The sequence below is a fragment of the Leptidea sinapis genome, chromosome 13, assembly GCF_905404315.1.
Source record: "Leptidea sinapis chromosome 13, ilLepSina1.1, whole genome shotgun sequence".
In the NCBI taxonomy this organism is placed as follows: domain Eukaryota; kingdom Metazoa; phylum Arthropoda; class Insecta; order Lepidoptera; family Pieridae; genus Leptidea; species Leptidea sinapis.
Genome location: NC_066277.1, coordinates 4,890,655 through 4,915,381, shown reverse-complemented (window position 1 = coordinate 4,915,381; position 24,727 = coordinate 4,890,655). Strand labels below are relative to the sequence as shown.

The window sequence follows — 24,727 nt, the reverse complement described above, 5'->3', positions numbered from 1 at the left end:
ATTGTATTAATATACACTGGCCTGCAAAAGTAAGTATCACACTTTTCAAATTATTTTTTTTTCTTAACTATAGAAGGTAGAGATTTAAGATTAAAAACGTTTTGTTGCAAATTTTATAGGCTTTAATTCTTAGAAACTAAAATTATACATTAGTAACATTTTTAACTTAAAAAAGATAAAACAATGAAAATAGAAATTTTTAGTTTAGTGTAAAAAAAATCAACTAAAATGTATTACATGTTATTTAATTTTTAATAACTGGTATTGCCTCCTCGAGCTCTAATTACAGCTTCCAGACGATTTGGCATACTGAACACTAGGTTTCGGAGCCGACGTTGGGGAATATTCTCCCATTCTTCTACCAGGGCCTGCTTTAGTGCCCTGAGGGTAGTAGGTGGTGGTCTGCAATTTCTGACTAGCCTCCCAAGCTCATCCCAGGCGTGTTCAATGGGGTTGAGATCAGGACTTTCTTGATGGCCAAGCCATCACGCTGATACCGAATATACTCTTGTACGATATGAGCCGTGTGTGGCCGGGCATTATCATGCATCAGCATCGATCCATCACCCATATTTGCTAAATACGGCTATGCATACTCATTGAGAATCTCTTGAGCGTATCTTTGCCCAGTGAAGGTGCCATTTTCTATGGCTACTAGCTCTGTGCGACTTTCTGAAGATATGCCAGCCCATACATGTACACTGCCTCCACCGTATTGGACTCTTTCTGAGATGCTGCAGGCTTGAAGGTATCGCTCACCAGGTCGCCTGTAAACACTTCGCCTTCCATCAGAAGTGTAAAGGGAGAATCGAGACTCATCTGCAAACAAAATTCTTGACCATTCTTCTTCATCCCACTGCATGTGTTCACGGGCGTATCGCAGTCTCGCTACTCGATGCTGTCTCTCGAGTTTTGGGCCACTCGCTGGTCTTCGGGGTTTCAAATTTGCTTCAGGAAGTCTTCTTCTCACTGTACTGTCACTAATGTAGTCTCTCCGGGTCTGAAGTAGCTGTTGCTGGACTTCAACTGCATTTTGGTGGTGATTTCTTAACACAGTGGAAATAATATAACGATCTTCTCGGGCACTGATACACCTGGGTCTGCCATTACAAGGTCTCCTTAGATGGTGTTCAGTCTCTTCGTACCTTCGCTTTACCTTCTGGACCGGTCGTACCGTCACACCCGCCATTCTTGCAGTGCGACGCATACTGATGCCTAGTTCCAGAAAAGCCATGGCTTTTCTAAGAATGTGCTAGGATCCTAGCACATTCTTCAACTAAAAGAGGCATGATAAATAAATGTTATGTGCTTTTTAGCATAAATTTTTAAAACAAGACCCATCGATCTTTAAAAAAATTTAAAACAGAAAGAAAAATGTGAATGGTAAAATTGTGATTCGGAAACTTTGAAAAAGGAATGGTTTTGATTTTGAAGTTTTTTTTCAGCCAATTCTTAAAAGAAGGTTACCGACTATAAAGTTTTTATGTACAAAATCAAATTCTCTTTGGAGTCCTTTTTATTTCGAAAGTATATCTTGTTAACTTAAAACGTTATCCCAATTTTAAAAGTGTGATACTTACTTTTGAAGGCCAGTGTAGAACGAATAATACGTGTATTTCTTATTATTAACAGCTAATGAATTCATTTTCATTGACCCTTCTAAGTAATTTGTTATTTTTTTAAAGTGATAAAACTTTTGGCACTAAATACACAAAGTAAATTTATGAACGATTTGGGACTCGAACCCGAGTGCTCTTCCACTGAGGCAACCATTCGAGTGACGCATCGTTGATAAATCTTGTATAACTTGCCTTGTTCAACTCTTGGGTTGTGGCTTCATCTACAGGATCTAGACGAAGCCTACTTTACAGTTGTTAACCTGCTCAAGGCAAATATTTGCATATTAGGAAATTGACTTGAGATGTCGCTCTTGCAAATCTAAACAATGGTTTGTTGAGATATGAGAGGTCGCGGGTTCGAGTCCCGCATCGTTCATAAATTTTCTTCTGTTGTGTGGTCTCTATATCACAATGGAACGAACTAAGTTAAATATTTATACTGTTGTTCTAACTTCTGTTGTTGTTTTGTTATTATGAATGTGATTCGTACTTTAGCTTCAAAGTTATAACAATAATAATTAGTAAATACGAAGTTTCAATGGATAAAGTTTGTTTAACAATGAAGTTATACATTGAGAACCGCTGTCAACAAAATGTGTTTTCGACATTAAGATTTAATTAAATAATAAATATATAAATCCAGTGTCCTAATGTTTGTTTCCAGTGAACACCTAAAAGGCATTTATTTTCTCAAAATTGATTCCTTTACAATTCTTTTTGATGTCATTTCTAATATACTAGATACTACTACCGTTTCGGACACAAATAGCGCTCTGCGAGAGAAGAAGTGGCGCAAGAAACTCTCCCAGCATTCTTTTGTTGCGCTGTTTTAAATAAAAATGTACAATATTGTACTGTCATTGCTATTGCTATAAAATAATCATAATCTAGTCGCAGGCTGTCCGATCACTTAGATATTCAGCTGTGGAGTAATAGGATTTAGGATAGAGCAATTTTTTTATAAAACTTTTAAATTTATTTATAGATAATGCCTGAACAGTGGCTGGGACTTTATTATAAATGTGTATACATTTACCCTTAAGCTATTATGTATCTTATGAAGCCTACTAGAATTAGATACAAGCAATCTCTTATTTCTATTGTTATAATTAATGAACCTAAGTAACCTAATAATAATTATTTCTAGAGTTTTAATTAATGACCTAAACTAATAAACGGATTTTATCATGATTACTTCATGGAGTGCAGTTTAGTCCAACTTGAGAGATAGGATAGTTTTTATTTCGATTTGGGATCCATTATAATATTAATATATATAGAATATTGGAAATAAAAATAATTATATTTTTATTTCCAATATTTGTTGTGGACTTTGTATTTTATCGACGCACGGTTTGAAAGTTCTGTGAATCAATTTCATTTATAACAACAGGGAGTATAATATTTTATAACGTGTTCGTAACTATCTTTAACTTTTCTGTCCCAATAAACTTATCGACGGTATCCTACTTTATCCGTATATGCTGTCAATGGGATGACGTATAGCTTACCAGCGATAGAAGTTTGTATGGAAATTGCAATTCACGCGTCCCATTATAAAGCGATAAAAATGACTAATCGGGTATATTGTGACAGCTTCCGATTATTGACAGCCAATTACTGACAGTAGAAGGTAGTAATTTACCTCTATCTGTATATAGTATATTGGGAACGGCTGTCAGTGGTAAATATTTATTTATTTTTATTATTTGTAGTACGCTCCGGTTGCTTACATCTTTTAACATACCGTTGCCATAATTTGAATGAATGACACACATTTACACATATTATATTGCCTCAAATTAGGCATAGCCTGTATTATGGGTACAAGACAACGATATATTTAATACAATATACTTACTTAAACCTACATAAATACATATAAACATCCATGACTCGGAAACAAACATTCATATTCATCATAAAAATGTTGGCAGGGTCACTAAACACTGAGCTGGGGGGTCGTCATGTAAATATTTTCTTGTGTAGAATCTACCGTGTTGTAGCAATAGGAGGCAATGTAGCCAATTTATTAATAATATTATAATTAAACTGATAAGTACTCATTGTTTAATGTTAGTAATGTTCTGCAGTATTAAAGACTAACCGGTCATGAGGCCATAATCTATAAAATACGGAACGGGACGAGCAGGACGTTCAGCTAATGGTAATTGATACGCCCTGCCCATTACAATGCAGTGGCGCTCAGGATTTTTGAAATATCCAAAAATCTGAGCGGCACTACAATTGCGCTCGTCACCTTGAGACATAAGCTATAATAATCTAGCCGGCATCCTGTGCAAAGGAGCCTCCTACTGGTAAAAGTATTTTTCCTGCGAAAACTACTGAACCAATCGGAATAATACTTTACCATAGGATGCAGCGTGTCTCGGAGAAGTTTTTCATATATGATATGCTGGTGATTATTTATCCAAAATCAATATTTTTTGGCTGAGAAATACATATATATTCGTAGCAGGTTTTGGTACGAATATATATGTATTGCACGTGTTGTGTACGCACAGGCATTGGTTTTCTAGCAAGGCACTCTAGGTTTCACTTATCGTAATTGCGCTTAAGTTAAATAGTATTAGGTTTTTAGGTCATATTAAAGGTTTATATCGAATCTGGAGACTGCCTACCGTAGGTACTTAGGATCTAGCATAAGGAAAAATTTTATGAGTGTGTGTTCGATAAAAAATGTCGCTGTGGTCTTCAATAAACCGTCTTGTTTTTAAGCGACCGTCTACGTTTGTTTGAGGGGTTGCAGGCGGTTTACATTCTTCTTTGAGATAACTCTTGGTGTAATTTCCCAGTCGAAACTCTGGAAAGACATCAAGCACTGAAGAATGAATGAAATGCAAGTCAATAGAAAGTTTAAATAATTTATTTGTTAATAACATTATGTTACAATAAATAAATAAATAAATAAAAGTTTGTTAATAGATAACGGAATCAAATTAAACTAAATCAACTTTAACACTAGTTCTATATTTATGTAGGTAAGCAAGGTAGGCACTACCTTATTGCCTATATGGTATGCACGCCCCTGATTAGTACTACGAATAATTTCTTCATTGACATTTCATGACATATGACAATTAATACAATGACCGCTCATTGCGCGGGGTATTTTATATATTATGGTGATACAACATTGCCGCGTCAGCGTTTGTACTTAAACAAAACTCATTAGTGAAATAATAAAAATTGTTCTTTTCACAAAGGCAAAATAACACTAGAAATAAAAAATATTATTTTTTTTACCATCGAAACAAAACATAAACCATTAGGGCTTATGTTTTGTTCCGTCAAAGAGCTAAGTTTATGTAAGTAACTTATTTCGAGCATACATAAATAGTTCCTTATTTTTCTTTTCATAAAATGTTCTGTTACTGATTTCAAACCCGTGCCTTAAACTTTCCGTTCGTTTCGATAAGTTAAACAAAATAATAATTTATTAAAAAATTAAAAATACCCCACAAATTTAATTTTTATTCGAGTTTAAACTAACCTCAAACTACAAACAAAATCTAGTTTTCCCAGTACTCAGAGTGAACTAGCAGACGTGCTCTCGGTGTAATTGGCTCAGGGATTATTTGACAGTCCATTACTTGTACAAAATCAACACACATTTTCCTACTTACGGCCGTTCCCAATATGAAGTCTATCTCCGGCTGTGGCCTACTTGAGAATAAAAAATCATTGAATTTTCTGTCCCAATAAACTTATCGACAGTAACTCATCCAGTCCGTACACGCTGTCTGTCAATGGTACGACGTATAGCTTACCAGCGATGGTTTGTATGGAAATTGCAACAGTGAACTGGCGATAAGAATGACTTATCGGGTATATTGGAACAGCTTCAGATTCTAATTACTGACAGTTGAAGGTAATAATTTATCTCTATCTGTAGATAGTATATTGGGAGCGGCCGTTTACCGACATTAAAAATATTATTTTTCTGGGTAGTATTACCATTTCAATTCAAATTCAAATATTTTTCAAAATCACTTATTTAACGTCAAAAACTACGACCCATTCAACTTTTTTTCTTGAAAATGATATCTGGTGGTAATTGATACCCCCTGCCCATTACAAATCAGTGCCGCTCAGGATTCTTGAAAATACCAAAAATTCTGAGCGGCACTACAATAATTGCGCTCATCACCTTGAGACGTAATATCTTAAGTCTCATTTGCCCAGTAATTTCACTAGCTACGGCACCCCTCAGACCGAAACACAGTAATGCTTATACATTACTGCTTCACGGCAGAAATAAGCGCCGTTGTGGTACCCATATTCTAGCGGGCATCCTCTGCAAAGGAGCCTCCCACTGGCGAACTGAGACTGCCTCAGACCTGAGAAGAAAAGGCGCAAGAAACTCAGCTGGCTCTTTTCATATGAAAAATATGGATTATAATGTAGTATTCGTACAATCACCATTTATAATTAAAGAGCCTGAGGGTGTCCGCTTTATTCCTAGTCTGTGGTATCATTAAGAAAATTATATATGTTATAATAACCTTCCCCACAATAATAAGAGTAGATAATTTAGTCGATTGTTTGTTAATAATAAATAAAATTATTTTTACTAAATCGACAAATTCAAAGTTTTTCGGGAATAAAAGGAATAATGCTGATTTAATATTTTTCTAACTTTTAAGTATCCTCAAGTACATTGGGCACGTTATAAGAAACCAAAACTCCATCGAACGACACGTCATCCAAGGACGAATGGAAGGTAAGCGGTCGCGAGGTCGGTCACTTACGCGTTGCACAGACCTGACAAAGGCTGCGACACAAACCACCATAGTCCAATATTCCCGTAACGCTGAAGACCGTGGCAAGCGGAGGCGAATTGCGAGGGCTGCATTTTCCACCATAGATACACAAGAGTGTGAACCTACAGTCTCATCATGCAACCACGACCACTCTGTCAAGAGTGATCGACTAAGGAGGAGGAATTTTTGGACTTCTGACCAAATAAACGCGATAAGTTATTTTGGCAGTCCCCTCTTGCTGTTAAGCTGACACTGCCAAACGAATTCTGTAGAGATCGTAGCAGTTGAAAATCTGAAAGTGCAAGATTATATGGCTCATATCCCAGCCAAACTTAATTTTTATAGAACGGTAAAAATATGCGTGGTCTAGTTACCGCGATGATAAGCCACGCCCTTTCTATTGTTTCATTTCGGCCTCTTTCTCTCATCTTCTTGTTATCATCTCATACGTTTTCATCTCATGTTAGATAGTTACGAAAATGCTCGCATAATGCCTCTATTTTTTACGGTATGTGTGGATTGATGCATCTACCGCATTGTACTATATGTATTTACTCAATTACAATAACTATGTTTTTACTTATTAATTTACATTTTTTGATTAAGTAATTTTAGTAATTAACATGTAAGTATTTTTTATGCATCACTTTGTATATATTGTAATTGAAATGATTTTTAAATTTAATTGAAAATAAGAGTTTTGAATACCATTCTGTTTTGAAAAGCGCAACTTATGCAAGTGACGAAGAAGACCTCCAGCTCCTCCTCACTGGGCGCAGCACACAAGTCGTAGTCGACGGTTTTTGCTCGAATCCCAAGCCCGTGAACGCTGGAGTACCCCAAGGCTGTGTGCTATCTCCCACACTGTTTCTTCGAGTCCTCTCTCGAGAAGGTCCCGGAATGGGGTAAATTGAACCTTGTCCAATTTAACCCTCAAATGACTCAAGTTTGCGCGTTTACCACTAAAAAAACCCAATTTGTCGTATTACCGCTCTTCGACAACACTTCCCTTAAAGCCTCGCCTAGTATCGGAATACTGGGTTTCAAAACCTCGAGCGATTGCCAATTCCGTGGCCATCTGGAGGGCAAAGGCAAATTGGCTTCAAAGAAGCTGGGCGTCATCAATAGAGCACGGCAATACTTCAAGCCGGCCTACATTCTAGCGCTCTACAAAGCGCAGGTCCAGCCACACATGGAGTATTGCTATCATATCTGGTCTGGCGCACCCCAGTATCAGCTCGATCCATTTGACCGCGAGCAACTCAGAGCAGCTCGAATTATCGGGGACCCAGTGCTCTGTGAATGGCTGGATCACTTGGCGTTGCGTAGAGACGTCGCTTCATTGTGTGTTCTACCGCCTTTATCACGGGGAGTGTTCCGAAGAGCTGTTTAACCTGATTCCTGCCACCGAATTCCACCTTCGCACGACACGCCACAAGTTAGGATATCATCCCCACCATCTGGATGTGTGGCGGTCCCCCACAGTGCGGTTTTCAAGGAACTTTCTTTCAATTTCTACAAAGCTGTGGAATGAGCTTCCTTGTGCGGTGCTTCCGGGACGATACGACATGGGTACCTTCTAAAAATGCTCGTACACCTTCCTTAAAGGCCGGCAACGCTCGTGTACTTCCTCTGGTGTTGCAAGAGAATGTGGGCGGCGGTGATCACTTAATACCTGGTGACCCGTACGCTCGTTTGTCCTCCTATTCCATAAAAAAGCAACGTTAGAGTTTCTTGTTCGTTCTTCTCTAAGGAAATCTCACTTAATAATAATCTGTATGACAAAATTTCATGTGTTTGACAGACCGCCTTTTTCTTCCCACCCTGTTCCACAGCGTCTCACAGTCTCAGATGTAATTTTATTTAGAGCCTTTTAATAAATAGTTAATTTACAGTTAAAGTAGTTCTTCATTTTTCATTAATCCCTTCCTGGAGACCTTCAACACTAACATGCCATTTACCTACGCAATAAAATATTTTTGTTATTTTATTTTATTTGATTTACCCATACCCTTTCAATCGCACCATAAACACAGCATCGTCTTATTGCGACTGTAAGTCCGGGACTTGCCAAAATCTCTGAAGGCTCGTCTAGCTTTGACCCTGATCATTTCCAGACTTTCTTGTCATATATGGTCTACATGTCATAACCAGTTATTAATATCTTCCTCGGTTTTATTACGTCTCAATAAATAATCGTAGATGAGTACACGGCTTATCATCAGATTTATTACTTTTAAAGAGTGGCATAATACAGCAAAAGAGATTTTATCACAAGTTTATAAAAAAACAAAAACGAGACTTTTTCCCGACGTATTATAAAGTTAACTTAACTCAATATTGTAATATAAATAGGGCGTTATCAGAAGGACTTTCAGGCACTTCGTAGGGTTCACGTATTTGAAAATTATGGCTATTGGAAGTTCGTTAACAGGCCGCGAAATCCACGCTATTCCTTATAAAAGCATATTTTTTTCGGTTGAAAGATATATTGAGAAAAGTCCCTATCTGAGTTGTTCTAAAAATTATTACATACAGAGAAAATACTCTTTTCACCTCTCCAGCACGAAAAGGGCGCTATTGCTACGTGAATACTCGCAGCAAAAACGCTTTTCGCAGAGATATCATGATGAGTGATTATATACGTGGAAATCTCTTATATATATACATATAACATAACTATATATATATAGCACTTTTCTCGCTAGTCGAGGTGAAAAGTTGTATGTTTCACACGAGAGCAATTTTTGAATCTCATGAAAATTTACATGCTGCTTTTTGGGACGTTGTTCCTGCAATAAAAATAGTAATTTACTGATTTAGTGATTTTAAACACGCTCGGCAGAATTTAATCTATGTCTTTGCATCCCGCCGTCAGGGTAGATGAGGTATTCTATATTGGGAATCAGGTTAAATATAATGCTTTTTCCACCTTCCTACATGAATACCTTAAAGCAAGGATGTCTGATTTGGGATGGATACCTAATTCTTTCACCAAAGACCAAAAATCCCATGATTTTTGGTCTTTGGTGAAAATTTTTGCCGGAAAATTTCAAATAAGGATTTTCACAAAACGTCCTATTACATATTCAAATTCAAATATTATCAATAATATGTAAAATGTGGTATCACTTATTAAAAGTCAAAAAGTGTGCCTCAGACCTGAGAAGAACGGGCGCAACTAACTCAGCATGCTTCTTTTTTTTTCATAAAAAATATGATTACAAAGTAATATCGTACAATTAAACTTATTATTTAATAGCCTTAGATGGGCTCTATTCCCAATATGTGTTATCATTAAGAAAGTCATTTAAATTATCGTAACATCCCTTTATACATTTGTTTTGAACTTTTTCTGGGATCTTGTTGTAAATACATATACATCGCCCCATAAAAGACTTACTAACTCGACTTAGCCAAGTAGTAGGCATTATAAGTTTTATGTTTTCCTGGTGTTAACATACACCTTTAGGACTGACAAATCTGAATCTACAGCTACGATCCTCTAGCGAAGCAGTAATCTACGTAATGGGTCTTTGAAGAGAACAAGTTGCCTACACATGTTTTTCTTGGTCAGATTCAGGTTAATAAAAAATTATAGCTGTTTTTTCGAAACAGTGCACTAAAGCAGTTACTGGTGAGAAGTATTGCGAATTTTGTCTTCTTCAAGTTACCGGAGAATCGAATAGCAAGCGCCCAATTTACATCAACTGTCACATTCTTTTTACAAGCTTTTTATTCACCTTTATGTATGTTTTGACTATGGCGCGATTTTGACTCACTTTAAACGGCGAGTGGGCAACGATCAACTTTTAATAAGCGATGCGATTCCGATGCAGTTAACTTTAGGTACCTAAATTGAATCACTAAAATTCGTACCATGAAGTGCCTTTTCCTGAATGGCGCTTGGATCGCTTATGAAGAATGAACGAAATAAATTTGTTGCGAGAGAAAGATATGACGCTCTACAGTCGTTGCATAAGTTTGTCTCTCTTACTCGAACCATATCCGTTTTGAAACCTTAAATTATATGATTTTAGCGGTTTTTTTTTTACGTAGAAAATACTAAAAATACATTTTAAAATTGCGCTTTATAACGTCAAATTATAAACCATTAAGCCCTTTTTCGTACTTATTAAATAATAGTAATATAAATAAATATTGTTCTTTGAATTACAAATTAAATGTTTGCTTAGGTGATTTCGTAAAAATAAGGAGTTATGAACGCACCTTCATTGATTGATTTGACAGGACCGCAGCGTACATTTTTTTTAATTCGTTCTAGCGAACAGGCTATAGCCCGGGCCCTTACTGCCTCGTCTTTAGTATTTTCATTTTTGGTATTTATTTTCAGTATTTTGTTTTACAAAAAAGTCCAATAAAGTATTCTCATCTCATCTTTAATCAATAAAATTTTTCTTTTCTATGTTTTCACTATTTCTTAAAAGTTATTAACAACACGATTCACTTTATTCTAAGGAAGGAGCAACTTTTTTCGAATCGCTCACATTGACACGTAAGCTATCTAGTTTAGGTTGAAATATTACCTCATGGTACGAATGAATGAACGAACTAAATCAGTTTGCGATTCAATTGATATCATTTTTGACGTTCAATTGACATCATTGCGATTTAATCAGTTGATTTGACGCCAACCTAAATAAGATAGCTCTAATCACGTCATGGTACGAAATAGCAAAGCAGTTAATTTTAGGTTGTCAATTGAATTGCAATAAGAGTTAATGGTAGGCCCGCAGATTTCGCTCATACTTCGTAGATTTCTCGAGGACCGATGACAGTTCATTAATTTGATAAAATTATTCCATTTATCAATTTGCAAAAAAAAATGTTTTCGTTAATTTATAATATAATTTTCATCTATCGTCTATATAAGGCAGGAATTGATGTTAATTTTAAATTGCAACCATGGTCTTTAAACGATTTATCTAATATTAGGAAATTTTCGAATACTTACCAAAGAGAATTTTTAATTCAACAATGCAAATAATACTTTAAAAAAATGCATTTTTATACAGCGTGTTTTTCAGTATTTTTAACTACTATTTATTATTCACGAGGATATTCCTCGACTCAAATCACCATGTGGTTTAATATTACTCTAAATTACCAAATTTGTTTCAGAATTGGATTTGGATTATTTAGAGCGTGGAGGAGGCACGTTGACAGTAAGTGGAGCACCTAGTATAGAACCCAGCCCAGACAGCCTAGATCTTGTGAAGGTTGTGTTGCTTGGTGCACCTGCAGTAGGAAAAACCAGTATTATTCAGGTATTCACTGTAACTTTTTGTGAAATCGAATCTTTGGAAATAGAGCTCAATATATTTAGTTCCACCGATTTCTAATGTGTCAAGTTCCACAATGTTATATGATGAGCCACGAATACAAATGCCAACTCAGCAGATTTCAAAAGGAAATAGTACAAAAGTTTTACCAGTGGAAGGGTCTTTGCACAGGATGCTGGCTAGATTATGGGTACCACAACGGCGCCTATTTCTGTCGTCAGTGTATAAGTCAAAGTATAAACATCACTGTGTTTTGGTCTGAAAGGCACCGTAGCTATTGAAATTACTGGGCAAATGAGACTTCACATCTTATGTATCAAGGTGACAAGCGCAATCGTAGTGTCGCACAGAATTTTTGCATTTTTCAAGAATCCTGAGCGGCACTGCATTGTAATAGGTATCAATTATCATACATATAAAACACCACATGATTTATATTAGTTGAAACTTTATTGATGTGTGTACAATTCTATATATATTTTTGTAAATGTTTAAAACACAATTTGTTTCCCATAAATAAATTAAAAAGCTGAACGTCCTGCTCCTGTCGTTCTTATATTCATAAAACAAAATAGGTTTACTACACCTGAAGAAATAATCCCCCAAATTTGGGATCAAAGTGCTGATTTACATATTGAGTGTGTACTATTTCCTATTTATACTTGGCTACAAACCAAACTGTCATTGTTACACAGGTCAGATAATTCTATTTGAAACTAAAATGGAGTTGGGCTAAGTTACAAAACAAATTTTGCCAAAATAACGCTTGAGTAAGCAGGAACCTCCATATATTACGAACAAGGAAAACAAGCCGAATCTAATTTACGAACATATCCTCTTTAATTTACTTTTGTATTATAGCGCTGTATTTGCGAAGCTTTCATGATAATTTATTTCCAATATCATGAGTTGAATTAGATTTCCCTATTTTATTTATTCAAGAGAATCTGATTATTTTGTCAGAATTCGATTTATACTTTTATGTTTTAATTTCAAGTGATCTAAAAATATGATCTTATGATAAGAGAAATTTATCTCAGTTAAATTTACAACGAGATAGCGTGGCTGAGGAGTGTTCCCAAACTATATAAAAATGCTGTTAAATTTAATATGAAAAATATGCGCTCTTGAATAACTCTCACTAACTGTTGTTGAATGTTACTCAACAAAGCTATATGCTAATTTAGGATAGCATAGGTAAATTGATTTAGTTTAAAGTAAGTAGTGGTTAAGTATGTACACATAATTATATGTTTTTTAAGCGCATTAACATGCCAACAAACTGTTAAAGTTTGGCAAGATATATCAATAAGTTAAAAGTGTACTTATTAAATTAAAAATAAATAATTTTAAAAAATCAACCCTTATTTTTATTAATTAAATAAAACACTTTATAAAGGATTAAAACGCGTGTAATTGTAACTGTTTTTACATTAGATTTTGCGTAAAAGTAAAAACAGTTATATCACACGCATTTTTATCCTTTTAAAGTGTTTTATCTAAATTTATTACTATTTTTTTATAATTCTTTTATTATGAACAAGTATATTTATTATTTCTTACACATTTATTTATTATACATAATATATTCTTACATATTTATTTATTATATTTTTTTTTTATATTAAATATATTTATTATTCAAAGAAAACAAATCTTATAACTATATTTACACTACAACGACTACTTTAATTATATTTATTATATTAATAGTTGCTTGGTGCCTTTGCCTGGGCTTGTATAAGAAGTGAAGTATGTCAATTATTGTTATAAATTTTCGAGAAGGTTGCTAAATATGATTTCGTTTTTCAGCAATTTGTCTGGAGTGATTTCACCGAAGAATATCTACCAACAGAACGAAAACACACTTTCTATCCATCCGTAATCATCAATGAGCATCTTTACGAGATCAAAATAACAGACGTGCCAGTGATTCCTTACTTCCCCGTAAATTCCTACTACGAATGGACCCATTATCGTTTTTATGGCCTCCGTAATGCGACCGCCTACATTTTAGTATTCGATTTATCAAACGTCGATACATTCCAGTACATAAGGACCTTGAGAGATCAAATGGTAGAAAGCAGAGATATGAGAAACGTGCCTGTCTTAGTTGTAGGTAATAAACAGGATTTGTTATGCAGTTCAACACCTTCTGCTTCGAGTGGTTTGCAACAGTTGGCAATGGCGGAAAGTGCTTGTGGTGATTCGAGGGAGAAACGACGTAATATCGTGAACTTAGTTCGCAAACATTGGAAGTGTGGGTATATTGAGTGTTCAGCTAAGTTCAACTGGAGAGTGATAGCTGTGTTTAAAGAGCTGATGGAAATGATTGATGCTTTGGAAGGTAGTAGCAGTGGGCGTAACGCTGAAGCTCCATCAGATTCTGCGGTGGGAGGGCAAACACACGAGAGTCGCTGTGCGGTTGCTTAGCACATTTCGATGCTAAAACATTATCTGAGCAGGACATTATCATTCTCGTATAATAATAATTAGCTATAGAAATAATCAAAACTGTTATAGCATATATTGTATATTTGTTACTTTGTACAAATTGTTTTTATAAGCACTTGTTAGTATTGTTTTTGTTTTATTGTTGGTATGTTTATTTGTGGGTCGCCAATATATTAAGTGGGAAATCTACCGAGGAGGAAAGTTGCAATCACAACCCTTATTTTAAATATAAATAAATATTGAGACACTTTTACACAAATTATGTTGCCCCAAACTAGGCATAGCCTATGGGTACAAGACAACAATATATTTATTAAAATATACTTACTAAAACATACATATATAAATATGCATGAGTCGGAAACTAACATTCGTAATTATCATATAAATGTTTGCACCTACCGGGATTCAAACCCGGGACCTCTAGCTCAGTAGGCAGAGTCACTAGCCTCTGGGCTATCGGGGTAGTCAACAATAGAAGTGAATCAATGCCCCGTCAGGTTCATTAATGTAACCTTAATTCCTTGATTGGCAGATGTATATTGATAAAGAGAACTTCTATTTAACGACATTTTGAATCATACTTCTTGCCTCACTCAGCTATTTTGTGGAATCAATGACCGACAATGAACGACTTAGGGACCTTAAAGCTTATAGCATACTCCTACCTGAAAGGCTAACAATTGGCGGATGCCTCACCATAACCCACCACGTAAGCCTCTTGCCTGTTTGCCCCCTTCTTATATTATAATAAACACTTAAAATACTTTTTACTGGCGAACAAAAACACTTATTCTAAGCTATTGAAACTTTATTATAATTACAGGTGTTTATGAAACTTTTATGACTATCACGAACTTTGAATACAATTTTTACACGTTTTGCTCCGTTTGCTTGGGAAATGAATTAAGTTTTGTATTCAGTTTGCTGGTTAACTTCAGAATAAAGAAAGTATTTTGACTAGTAACAATAAAATGTCGTTTTCTTCGCCAGCTCCAAAATTGTTGTATATCTTAATATATATAAATTCAGTGTCCTGATGTTTGGTTCCTGTGAACTCTTTAACTCATTTACGGATTTTAATTGGGATTACTTCATGGAGTGCAGTTTCGTTCTACTTGAGTGGTAGGATAGTGTTTATTTCGATTTGGGACCCATAAGTATTTTTATTTCTAACTAGTTGACCCGACAGACGTTGTTCTGTATATAATAAATAAAATACTATTTTTTATGAATTTGTCAATAATATTTCATAACATCAAGAATTATTTCGTAAAATATGCTCCCTGCTATCGTAATGAAATTGTTTCACAGCAGAACTGTCAAACTGTGCGTCAATAAATTCTCTCATAGAAATTATGTATGGACACATCAAAGGAAAAACAAATTTGTTGTTTTTATTTAATTTAGCAGCATTTTCCTATTTATTCACCTTTTAAACCTTCTCTGGACTTCCACAAATAATTCAAGACCTAAATTTGCCAAATCGGTCCAGCCGTTCTCGAGTTTTAGCGAGACTAACGAACAGCAATCCATTTATATATATATATATATTGTTTTGTATGGGAATATTTTCTATGAGAGAATTTGTTGACGCACTGTTTGACAGTTCTGCTGTGCAACAGTTTCATTATAACAACAGGGAGCATATTTTACGAAATCATTCTTGATGTTATTAAATATTATTGGAAAATTCATAAAAAATAGTATCTTATTTATTATGTACAGAACAACGTCTGTCGGGTCAGCTAGTGATGTATAAAGTAATATGAAAAATGTCAATTCTTGTCATAATCATGCAAATTCGCTGTTGTAATATTGTTCGTTTATCTTGCTTCATGCAAAATTGTTGACGTTTTTAAGCTAAATGCAAAACATGGTATGTGAGGTTGTCGGATTATGTAAATATTGAAAATAAAACTGTCGTGGATCAGTGACTTCGTTGAAAGATATAAAATATATAATTTTTATAGTCTCGTCATCACTATCTAATACTCAAAGCTTAGTCCGTGTTCCAGAAGGTGTGTCAATACTTGATCCGTCATTAACGATCAAATATCTTTTACTTACTGTATTTATAACGTATACAGGTATCTTAGCGTCTTATGCTGCTCAGAATTTTTGAAAATCCTGAGCGATTTTGCATTGAAGTGGGTAGATTCTATCACTCATATTCTTAGATTAAGGATTGGTCTCACCAATACCTAACCACTCTACCTAAGAACAATAGCTTTTTTATTACGGCAACTATTTGGTGCTTGTGTGCGTGGCATCTTGACACTCAATGGCATCTTTCACATTTTCATACGCTTCGTGTTAGTTTACATTGAAATTAATAAAATACAAAATACTTACTGATGATACGTGATCCCAGTGTCTTTCTTATTTCTTGTAGTATTATTTTTACAAAGCTTTACTACGCATCCCGGCTATTGTAGTATCAATTATTAGCAAAGTTTAACAGAACATGTGGCACGACAACGTCACACTGTTCAAGACTGGCTCGAGTACGCCCACTCGGGCGTAGTATTACTTACCGCACGTTGCGACTACACAGCGGAGACCAATCCTTGATCTAAGCTTACACCACAGAACAGTCAGAAGAGATTCATTACTGTTCTGTGACTATACCATAACATAACCGTATTCCTCGTCTTACCACTTCTCATCATAAATCAAAATTATTGTTACTATCTTAATAAAATATACTAAGATATATTATTTTTACTATTTGTAAGGTATCGATGTTTTTATTATAAGATTGTTGTGAAAAGTTACATATGACAGAGATACCATACCATACAGATTATTTTAAAATAGTTTAGCGTTTTAAAGTAATTTGATTTGATGGCAATTTTGTATAAGAACTGTTTCTTATTGTTGTTGTTTTAGAACTGTAATTATTGTATTTTTGTAAATATAATTAATATTTGTTTTTTTTTTATAGGCTAGAGTTAACATGTGCTCTGTGTTGTGCTTCTACCTCTGTGCTTCCTCTTAGGACGTCTTAATAACTATTTTTCTTATAACTCCTGTAAATAAATGAGGGTAGGATGAAAATGGTTGAAAAAAAACAAAAGTGAATTTGCTAGAAACTGTCATAACCATAATGTTAACACTCAAAACAGACATAAACATATAATGCCTACTACTCGGCTCAGTCGAGTTAGTAAGGCTTTTGTGGGGCGATGTATAGGCTTTTACAACAAGATCCCAGTAAATGATCAAGACAAAATATAATGTATTAAGAAATATAAAAGAATTGTTAAAAACGTTTGTGTGATATGTAAGTTACTATAAAATAAATGGATTTCTTAATCATACTATCTCTCTAATATCTCTCAGGGGCGTCGTCCGTCTACCTTCCCAGTAACCATCAGTTGTTCGAGGTTGTGGCCATCTTTTCTGGCGATATGTCTAAAGAACTCTAAGATTTTGAGGTGGCAGATGGATCATAGCCTGGTGTTTACACCTAGACTGTGAAGAATGGATTGGTTGGTGTGAAATGCTATTAGTATCAGTAGTATCATATACTGTACGTGTTATTAATTACGCAAGCCAAGCACTTGGGTATTTAAATACACTCATACTTGTCAAGTCTTTTTAAACAAAATTATATCAAAATTAAACTACTTATATCATTATTGTTAATGTCAATCGAATAAGTAGTCAGTTTTGAATAGTAAGTTTTGCACTTTGTGTTTCGCTAAGCGACCAAGCGCTTTTAACATTCCAGTAATCATTTACAGTACTGTTCACAGTATTATTAGCCCTTTTAATTGAAATGTTCTTGATTACCGATTCAAATCTATCAAAGAGCAATTCTTGCAGGCAAACAGGTATTTTATCATTAATGCCGACACCCATTACCATAAACTTGTTTGTGAATGTATTGGAATTAAACAAACACTAAATGTGACGAGAATCTTGCCACAATACATCAATGAAAAGGGTATTAGAATCGGTCTAGCGGTAATTGAGCTTAGCGTGCACAAACAAAGAGGCAAAAGTTGTAAAAAGATTGATAAAATATTTAATGTAGAAACGCCTCATTTTGACGATTGCATTATATGAATAGATCGATTATAAGTGTTTCGTACAAAACAATTAAAGCCTGAAGGTTTCTACGCTTACGAATAGTACGTGTTGTAGTCGTGAGGCGCTAAAATTTATGACTAGAGGGGATTTTGGTACAAATTGAATTTGAATATTCACCCCGTTGTTAGGAAGGATACTCAACAATTTTTTAAAAAACATTTTAGTTATTAAATTATTAAGATTTACATTGTTAACTTATTTATTTATACGTCTTTACTCACGATTTATCGGTGTGGGAACCAACTAGTATTGGACCATTCGGAGGTCCTTCTTCAGGGTGATTGTACTGGGTTCGCGATAAAGTCCCGTCTCATATTGCGGAATCGTGCTCGTAGTGCGCGGCTGGACAGGGTGGTGGGGTTTTTGGATCAATTTTAATAGAGACAAGGGTTGGGCTCTGCCACCTAACTGTAACAGTGTTGTTAAACGCATTTAGCAATACCAGTGGGTGGCTCCTTTGCACAGGATACCGGCTAGATTATGGGTACCACAATGGTGCGTATTTCTGCCGTGAAGCAGTAATGTGTTAACATTATTGTATTTCGGTCTGAAGAGCGCCGTAGCTAGTTAAAATACTGGGATATGGAAAATGAGACTTAACATCTTGTCTCAAGATGACAAGCGCATTTGTAGTGCCGCTCATAATATATGGGTTTTTTAAGACGCCTGAGTGGAACTGCATTGTAATGGGCAAGGCGTATCAATTTCCATCAACTGAACGTCCTGCTCGTTCGTCCCTTATTTCAATAAAAATCTCGCAATAAGACCAGACCCACAGTGCCTGTGATCACGTAGTGGACATTTTGACATAGAGTACATTTTGTGCACCCGTGGAAGCCAATAGTGATAAATTGTCAGCCGTGCTCGTCATCACTACTGGCGCCACCCGCGCTCCCCGATCTGTCCAGCCGCGCAATACGAGCACAAGTCCACAGTAAGAGTCGGGACGTTATCGCGAAACCACTACACTCACCCTGATGAAGGACCTCCGAATGGTCCGAAACTATAATTTCATATTTTTTTTACATATCTTCATAAAAAAATACATGTCGGTGCCCATACTAATAAAGTGAGTAAAGCCGTGTTAATTAATAAGTTAACATTTATGTATTATGATTTAAGTGAATTTTTGTTATATATTTTCCACATTTGTGTTACTAATGCGCTCTGTGGCGTCGGTGGGGATATATGTAAAACCGTTGATTCTTATCACGGTTACTCCGGTTCATTCCTCGCCCGCCATGAATCGATGTATTTTCGATATCATATTATATATGTTTATTTGACGCTTTTTAAGGTAGGCGACGCTCTCGCGATTCCTCTGGAGTTACTCATACCAATCAAGTTTCACAATTGTATGCTTGTTGTTATGTCACCCATAAAAAAATTTGTGGGCAGCCTAGCGAAACTCTCTAAGAAAAAAGCGTTTCACGCGATTTTATGAAACGTGCAGTCATTGATAGATTGACATATGACGGATATAATCTTGTAAAAAACGGCGAAAGCCGAAATACACAACGTTCTAGGCAACTGTTCGCTTTCAAACTTAGCCGGAATATACTTCGTCGCTAATCGCCACACTGTAATTACTACTATATCAAACTTATGTAAAATGACTGCACGTTTCACACTAAACTAAATTTCAATTTTTACTCGGGCAGTCCCACCTCCAATTACGTAGTATTTACACCCTCTTTGTCTATGGGTTCATTGTCTTGTCAGGGTTAAGGTTTTGTGAACAGTTTATTAAATTCTTGGACTTTAGTGAATTTGTTGTCAACTTCTATAGTAATCAAGCCTGCACTAATATAAGATGTATAAATTTAATTTTGTAAAATTAATGTTTAATTAGTAAATATTACATATACATTTGTTACACGCAATAAAACGTTGTCAACACAATGTTTTCATGTTTCATTTTAAATTTTCCGAACGAAAAAGAAAATTATCTAGATATGTGATAAATGGAAAGAAATGTAATACATTCTGATGCGTTAAACCAACACAAGATGTAATCTGTAATGTGACTGTGAAGCGGCGATTGCACGTCTTGGCCTCATGTAACGCATTAATTCTTGTAGTAAAAAAAATCTATTGAAGAACAAGCGGGTAATCAAAATACGAAGAGCTATTCTGACTCCTGTACTGAGTGTTCGCGCCCATTAACTAATATTTCTATCCATTTATATTTTCCTTTAAGCAAGCGCGCTCTATATTAATTATATCGATTTTCACAAATAAAACTGAAAACAAAATTTTATGAACGATGCGGGACTCGAACCCGCCACCTCTACGTTCCGTGCGAGCGCTCTTTCCAACTGAGGCAACCGTTCGAGTGACGCATCATCATTGTATAATCTTGTATACTTTGTTCAACTCTCAGGTTGTGGCTTCATCTACGAGATCTACTTTATAGTTGATAACCTGCTCAACCCTAATATTTATAACATATTAGGAAATTGACTTGAGATGTCGCTCTTGAAAATCTAAACAATTTGTTTTACTTTAAAACTTTGAAACACGCACGGAACCTGAGAGGTAGCGGGTTCAAGTCCCGCATCGTTCATTAAATTGTGGTTTCAGTTTTATTTGTGTAACTAATGCAAGAAGTGAGGGTTATCTCTTTAAAACACAACAAATTGTTTATATCGATTTATGCAACTAATAATATTCAATGCAACGAGTGCCAATCAACGTGGCGTGATCGCCCGTCCGGTTACGTTCGGCTGTCTTATATACGCAGGAGCTTTAGTGAATCGCTAGGGATCGCTCGCTCACCGCACCGCAATCAACTGGATCATCGCTGCGTGGATCACCAATCACGTGGTTAACTCTTTATATACATTAAGTCACAGTAGTAGTCATTCGACTAATATATAGGTACCTATAGTGTTGTGAAGTGACAAGAGACGATACAAGCTTCATCTGCGCACGAGCATGCCATCTGCAACGCCTGTGATATTAGAGGTTAGTGTGCTTTTCCTTTGATCCATCCTTGTGTTCACGCCTTAACTTAATACCGCAATTTACAGTCCATTATAAATTCCACCACTCTTTGAACCAAATTAACTACAACCAACGATTCTGTTTTGATGTAATGACAAGTCTGTAAATTAAACATTACTTGTAGAAAAAGTATTTGAATATAACAATTTACCAGTATATAGCTACCAGCACAGAATGCCAGCCACAGCAGTGCCTTTTCCCAAGTAGTACCAGTGTGGAAGCACTATTTGAGTTGCGATTTAAAGGGCGCCAAAGGCATTGAAACACTGAAAGTCTCAGTGACGAGCAGTTCCGGAAGGTCAAACAGATTGTTGGTTTACCAACAATCCCGAGCGGCCATTGCCAGAATCAGGTCTTCCACGTAACACCAAACTATTGTAAGACCTCCGCCTTCCGGTTTTTTTAAAGTGAGGAACATTAAGGTTGGCAAAGCTACTGTGGTTTCTGTGTACCTAATTTTCTGCGGTTAGAGAATGAATCAAATGGTAAGGAGCCGGCATGTCATTATTTACACAAACTATTTACCCCTTATTCATAATGGTCCGCTAACTTAAAACAGCTGTCCAAGAGTGTTTTTTTTTCATGTTTCAAATGCAAGTGCAAGTGCAGTGACAACGGTGACAACGGTGACAACGGTGACAACGGTGACATCGGTGACAACGGTGACAACGGTGACAACGGTGACAACGGTGACAACGGTGACAACGGTTACAACGGTGGCAACAGGGACAACCAATATCAACAATCAACTTAAAATATCTGTTGACAGTGGCAATGGTCTTACTCCTTTGAAGCAGAGTCCACTGCACTCAAAGAGGCTCGTGCAATTGGCACGAGTGTGTCCCGATCAAAGGCATTTAAAACACCTCACCTCAACGGTCTCGCCGCAATTTAATTAAAAGTTATTTCCAAAAGCGACTCGAGTAGGCGCCGTCCACGTACAAAACGATTGATGTGTAGCTTATAATAATAATAATAATAAAAGCCTTTATTAACAATCTATAAATAATTGCAGTTACATTTCTAATCTTAAATCTACTATTTTAATTTGATTATATTAAAGTACTTATGTAATAATTTACTATATTAGACACCGGTTTCTAGATTGTTTTGCGTTTCAGCATAGGCCTCCCCAAGATTTCTCCACAATAATCTCTTTCTGTCCTCATCCAAGTCGTACCTGCTACCTTTTGAATATCATCTTCCCATCTTCGATCCTGTCTTCCTTTATTTCTGGTATTATATCTTCAAAAATATAATACCAGAAATTCTGTCACTTCTTAAGTCCATTTCTCAGTCTTACTTCTTATCATGTGTCCAGCCCATTTTCATTTCAGTTCTTTGATATGATATTTTATATCTATGACATTGGTTCGTTTTCTTATTGTTGCCAGCTTATTTTATGTTTCAGTTTTATGTTAAGTATACTTCGTTCCATTCTGTGTTGGCAGGTTTCCAGCGCTTTGATATTTTTGTTTCTGGAACTCCAAGTCTGGCACTCGTAAGTCCTACTGGGTAGAACACAAGTATTAAATATTTTCTTTCTTCCTTCTATGATGGTATATGCGGGTTTTTCACGACATCTTTCAGGGCCCAATATCTCTTCCATCCTATAGTTATTCTATTGTTTATTTCTTTTGTATTCAGTTTAGAAGTTGATTATTTGGCCAAGGTATGTATATTCCTCTACATATACCAATTCATAGGCGTTATTAGGTTTAATAGGAACTTTCGTGTAAATAGTGTATTAGATACCTTTGTTTCCTATGTATTCATTGATAGTCCAACCTGCTCACTTTCATATACTAGTTGTTCTATTATGTTCTGTTGGGTTTTTGGGTCTTTGCTTATGAGTATTAGATTGTCGGCAAATCTTAGGTGGTGTAGTTATTTCCCATTAATATTTATCACATGTTTACACCAATCGAGCTGCCGAAATACGTGTTCTAGTGTTGCCGAGAAGAGTTTGGTGTGGTGATAGAGCGTCACCCTGTCGGACTCCTCTTCTAATGGGGAAGTAATCTCCTACCTTCTCTGTCCGTACTTTAGCTTTCATATATGTTCCTTATAATACGAATGTATTTAATGTGGACCCCTTGTGCGGTAAGTGCTTCTCATATTTTCTCGTGTTTAAGCGAGTCGAATGCTTTGTTGTAATCTATATATGATAGGTAGTAATTTTTTCCGTATTCTTTGCATTTCTGATTTTTATTTTTATGGAATAGGAGGACAAACGAGCGTACACCTGGTGTTAAGTATTTGTTTTATGGTATGAATGTGTTCCATAGTTGATAAACCGCTTCTAAGCCCTGCTAGTTCTTTTGGTTGGTTTTCGTCTAAGATTTTAGTTAGTCGATCTAATATTATTTTGGAGAATATTTTATATATGTTGGACATTAGTGAGATAGGTCTATAGTTCGAAATATCATCCGTTTTTCCTTTTTTATGGACTAAGATTTTTGTTTACGTAGTCCATTAGTGGGGGATATATTCAGTACCTAAAATTTCATTGAATAATTCTGTAAGTGTGTCTAAAATAGTTTCAGATGTACCGATTAAAAGTTCATTAGAAATGTTATCCTCACCTGGTGCTTTTCCTCTCTTTTGAGATTGGGTTAATGCTTTCCTAGTTTCGTCTCTTAATATTTCTGGAATTGGTTCTTGTTCTAATGTGTAGCTTAAGAGGTTACTATTAGAAACCTGTTTCAGAAAAAACCTGTTATCGTAACACGTAGAAAAAACGTAACCGGTTACGACATTTCGCAGCAGAAACTGAAACGCCCATCTATACTAGGGAGACATCGCCTTTTATAGACATCTTCACCCTGTCCACCTGTCACTGTCAACACTGGATATTACTATTGACACCCTTTTCGGATACGGACGTCAAACAGAAAGTTTTAAGAGAAATTGAGAGCCTGCTAGCCCCTCTAAATACAGGAGAATATTAAATATTGACCTCTTGTCTAATAGATTTATTACAATTGAATTTAAACAGTGTGTTATTTTTAAGTGAGTGAGTCCCCCATACGATTGACCGACGATCTGGTCAAGATCGCTGGAATACGTTGGATGAGGGCAGCGCAGGACCGATCGTCGTGGAAATCTTTGGGGGGAGCCTTTTGTCCAGCAGTGCGCGTCTTCCGGTTGATGATCACGATAATCCCTCACATTTGGGCATAAATTTACTAAAATTCATGGCATCGTCCAACACAACCTGATAGTTGAACAAGTCATACCAAAATTACGGTCGATGCGTCACTCGGACGGTTGTCTCAGTTGATAAGAGCGCTCGGACGGAATCCGAAAGGCGTTTTAATTCGTATGTAATTAATATACTTAAATTCATATTACACTCTGTGTTATTCAATTATCGGATAAAATCACATTCATATAATATTTACCAGATCTTCTTGATTAACTTTAACTAAATATACATTCATATAAATAAATTGCCAACAAA

At 35.7% G+C, this 24,727-nt stretch overlaps 1 protein-coding gene across 2 annotated transcripts in view; it reads left to right on the top strand.

The window, feature by feature from the left end:
• Window positions 1-20,068, top strand: part of LOC126967392 (ras-like protein family member 10B) — a 55,334-nt gene extending 35,266 nt beyond the window's left edge. For both annotated transcript variants that reach the window (XM_050811836.1, XM_050811835.1), the window contains exons 2-3: window positions 11,546-11,691; window positions 13,519-20,068. In XM_050811836.1, the coding sequence (XP_050667793.1) occupies window positions 11,546-11,691; window positions 13,519-14,139 (767 nt within the window). In that variant the 3' untranslated portion in view covers window positions 14,140-20,068. The remainder of the gene's footprint in view (window positions 1-11,545; window positions 11,692-13,518) is intronic.
• Window positions 20,069-24,727: the final 4,659 nt, after the last annotated feature.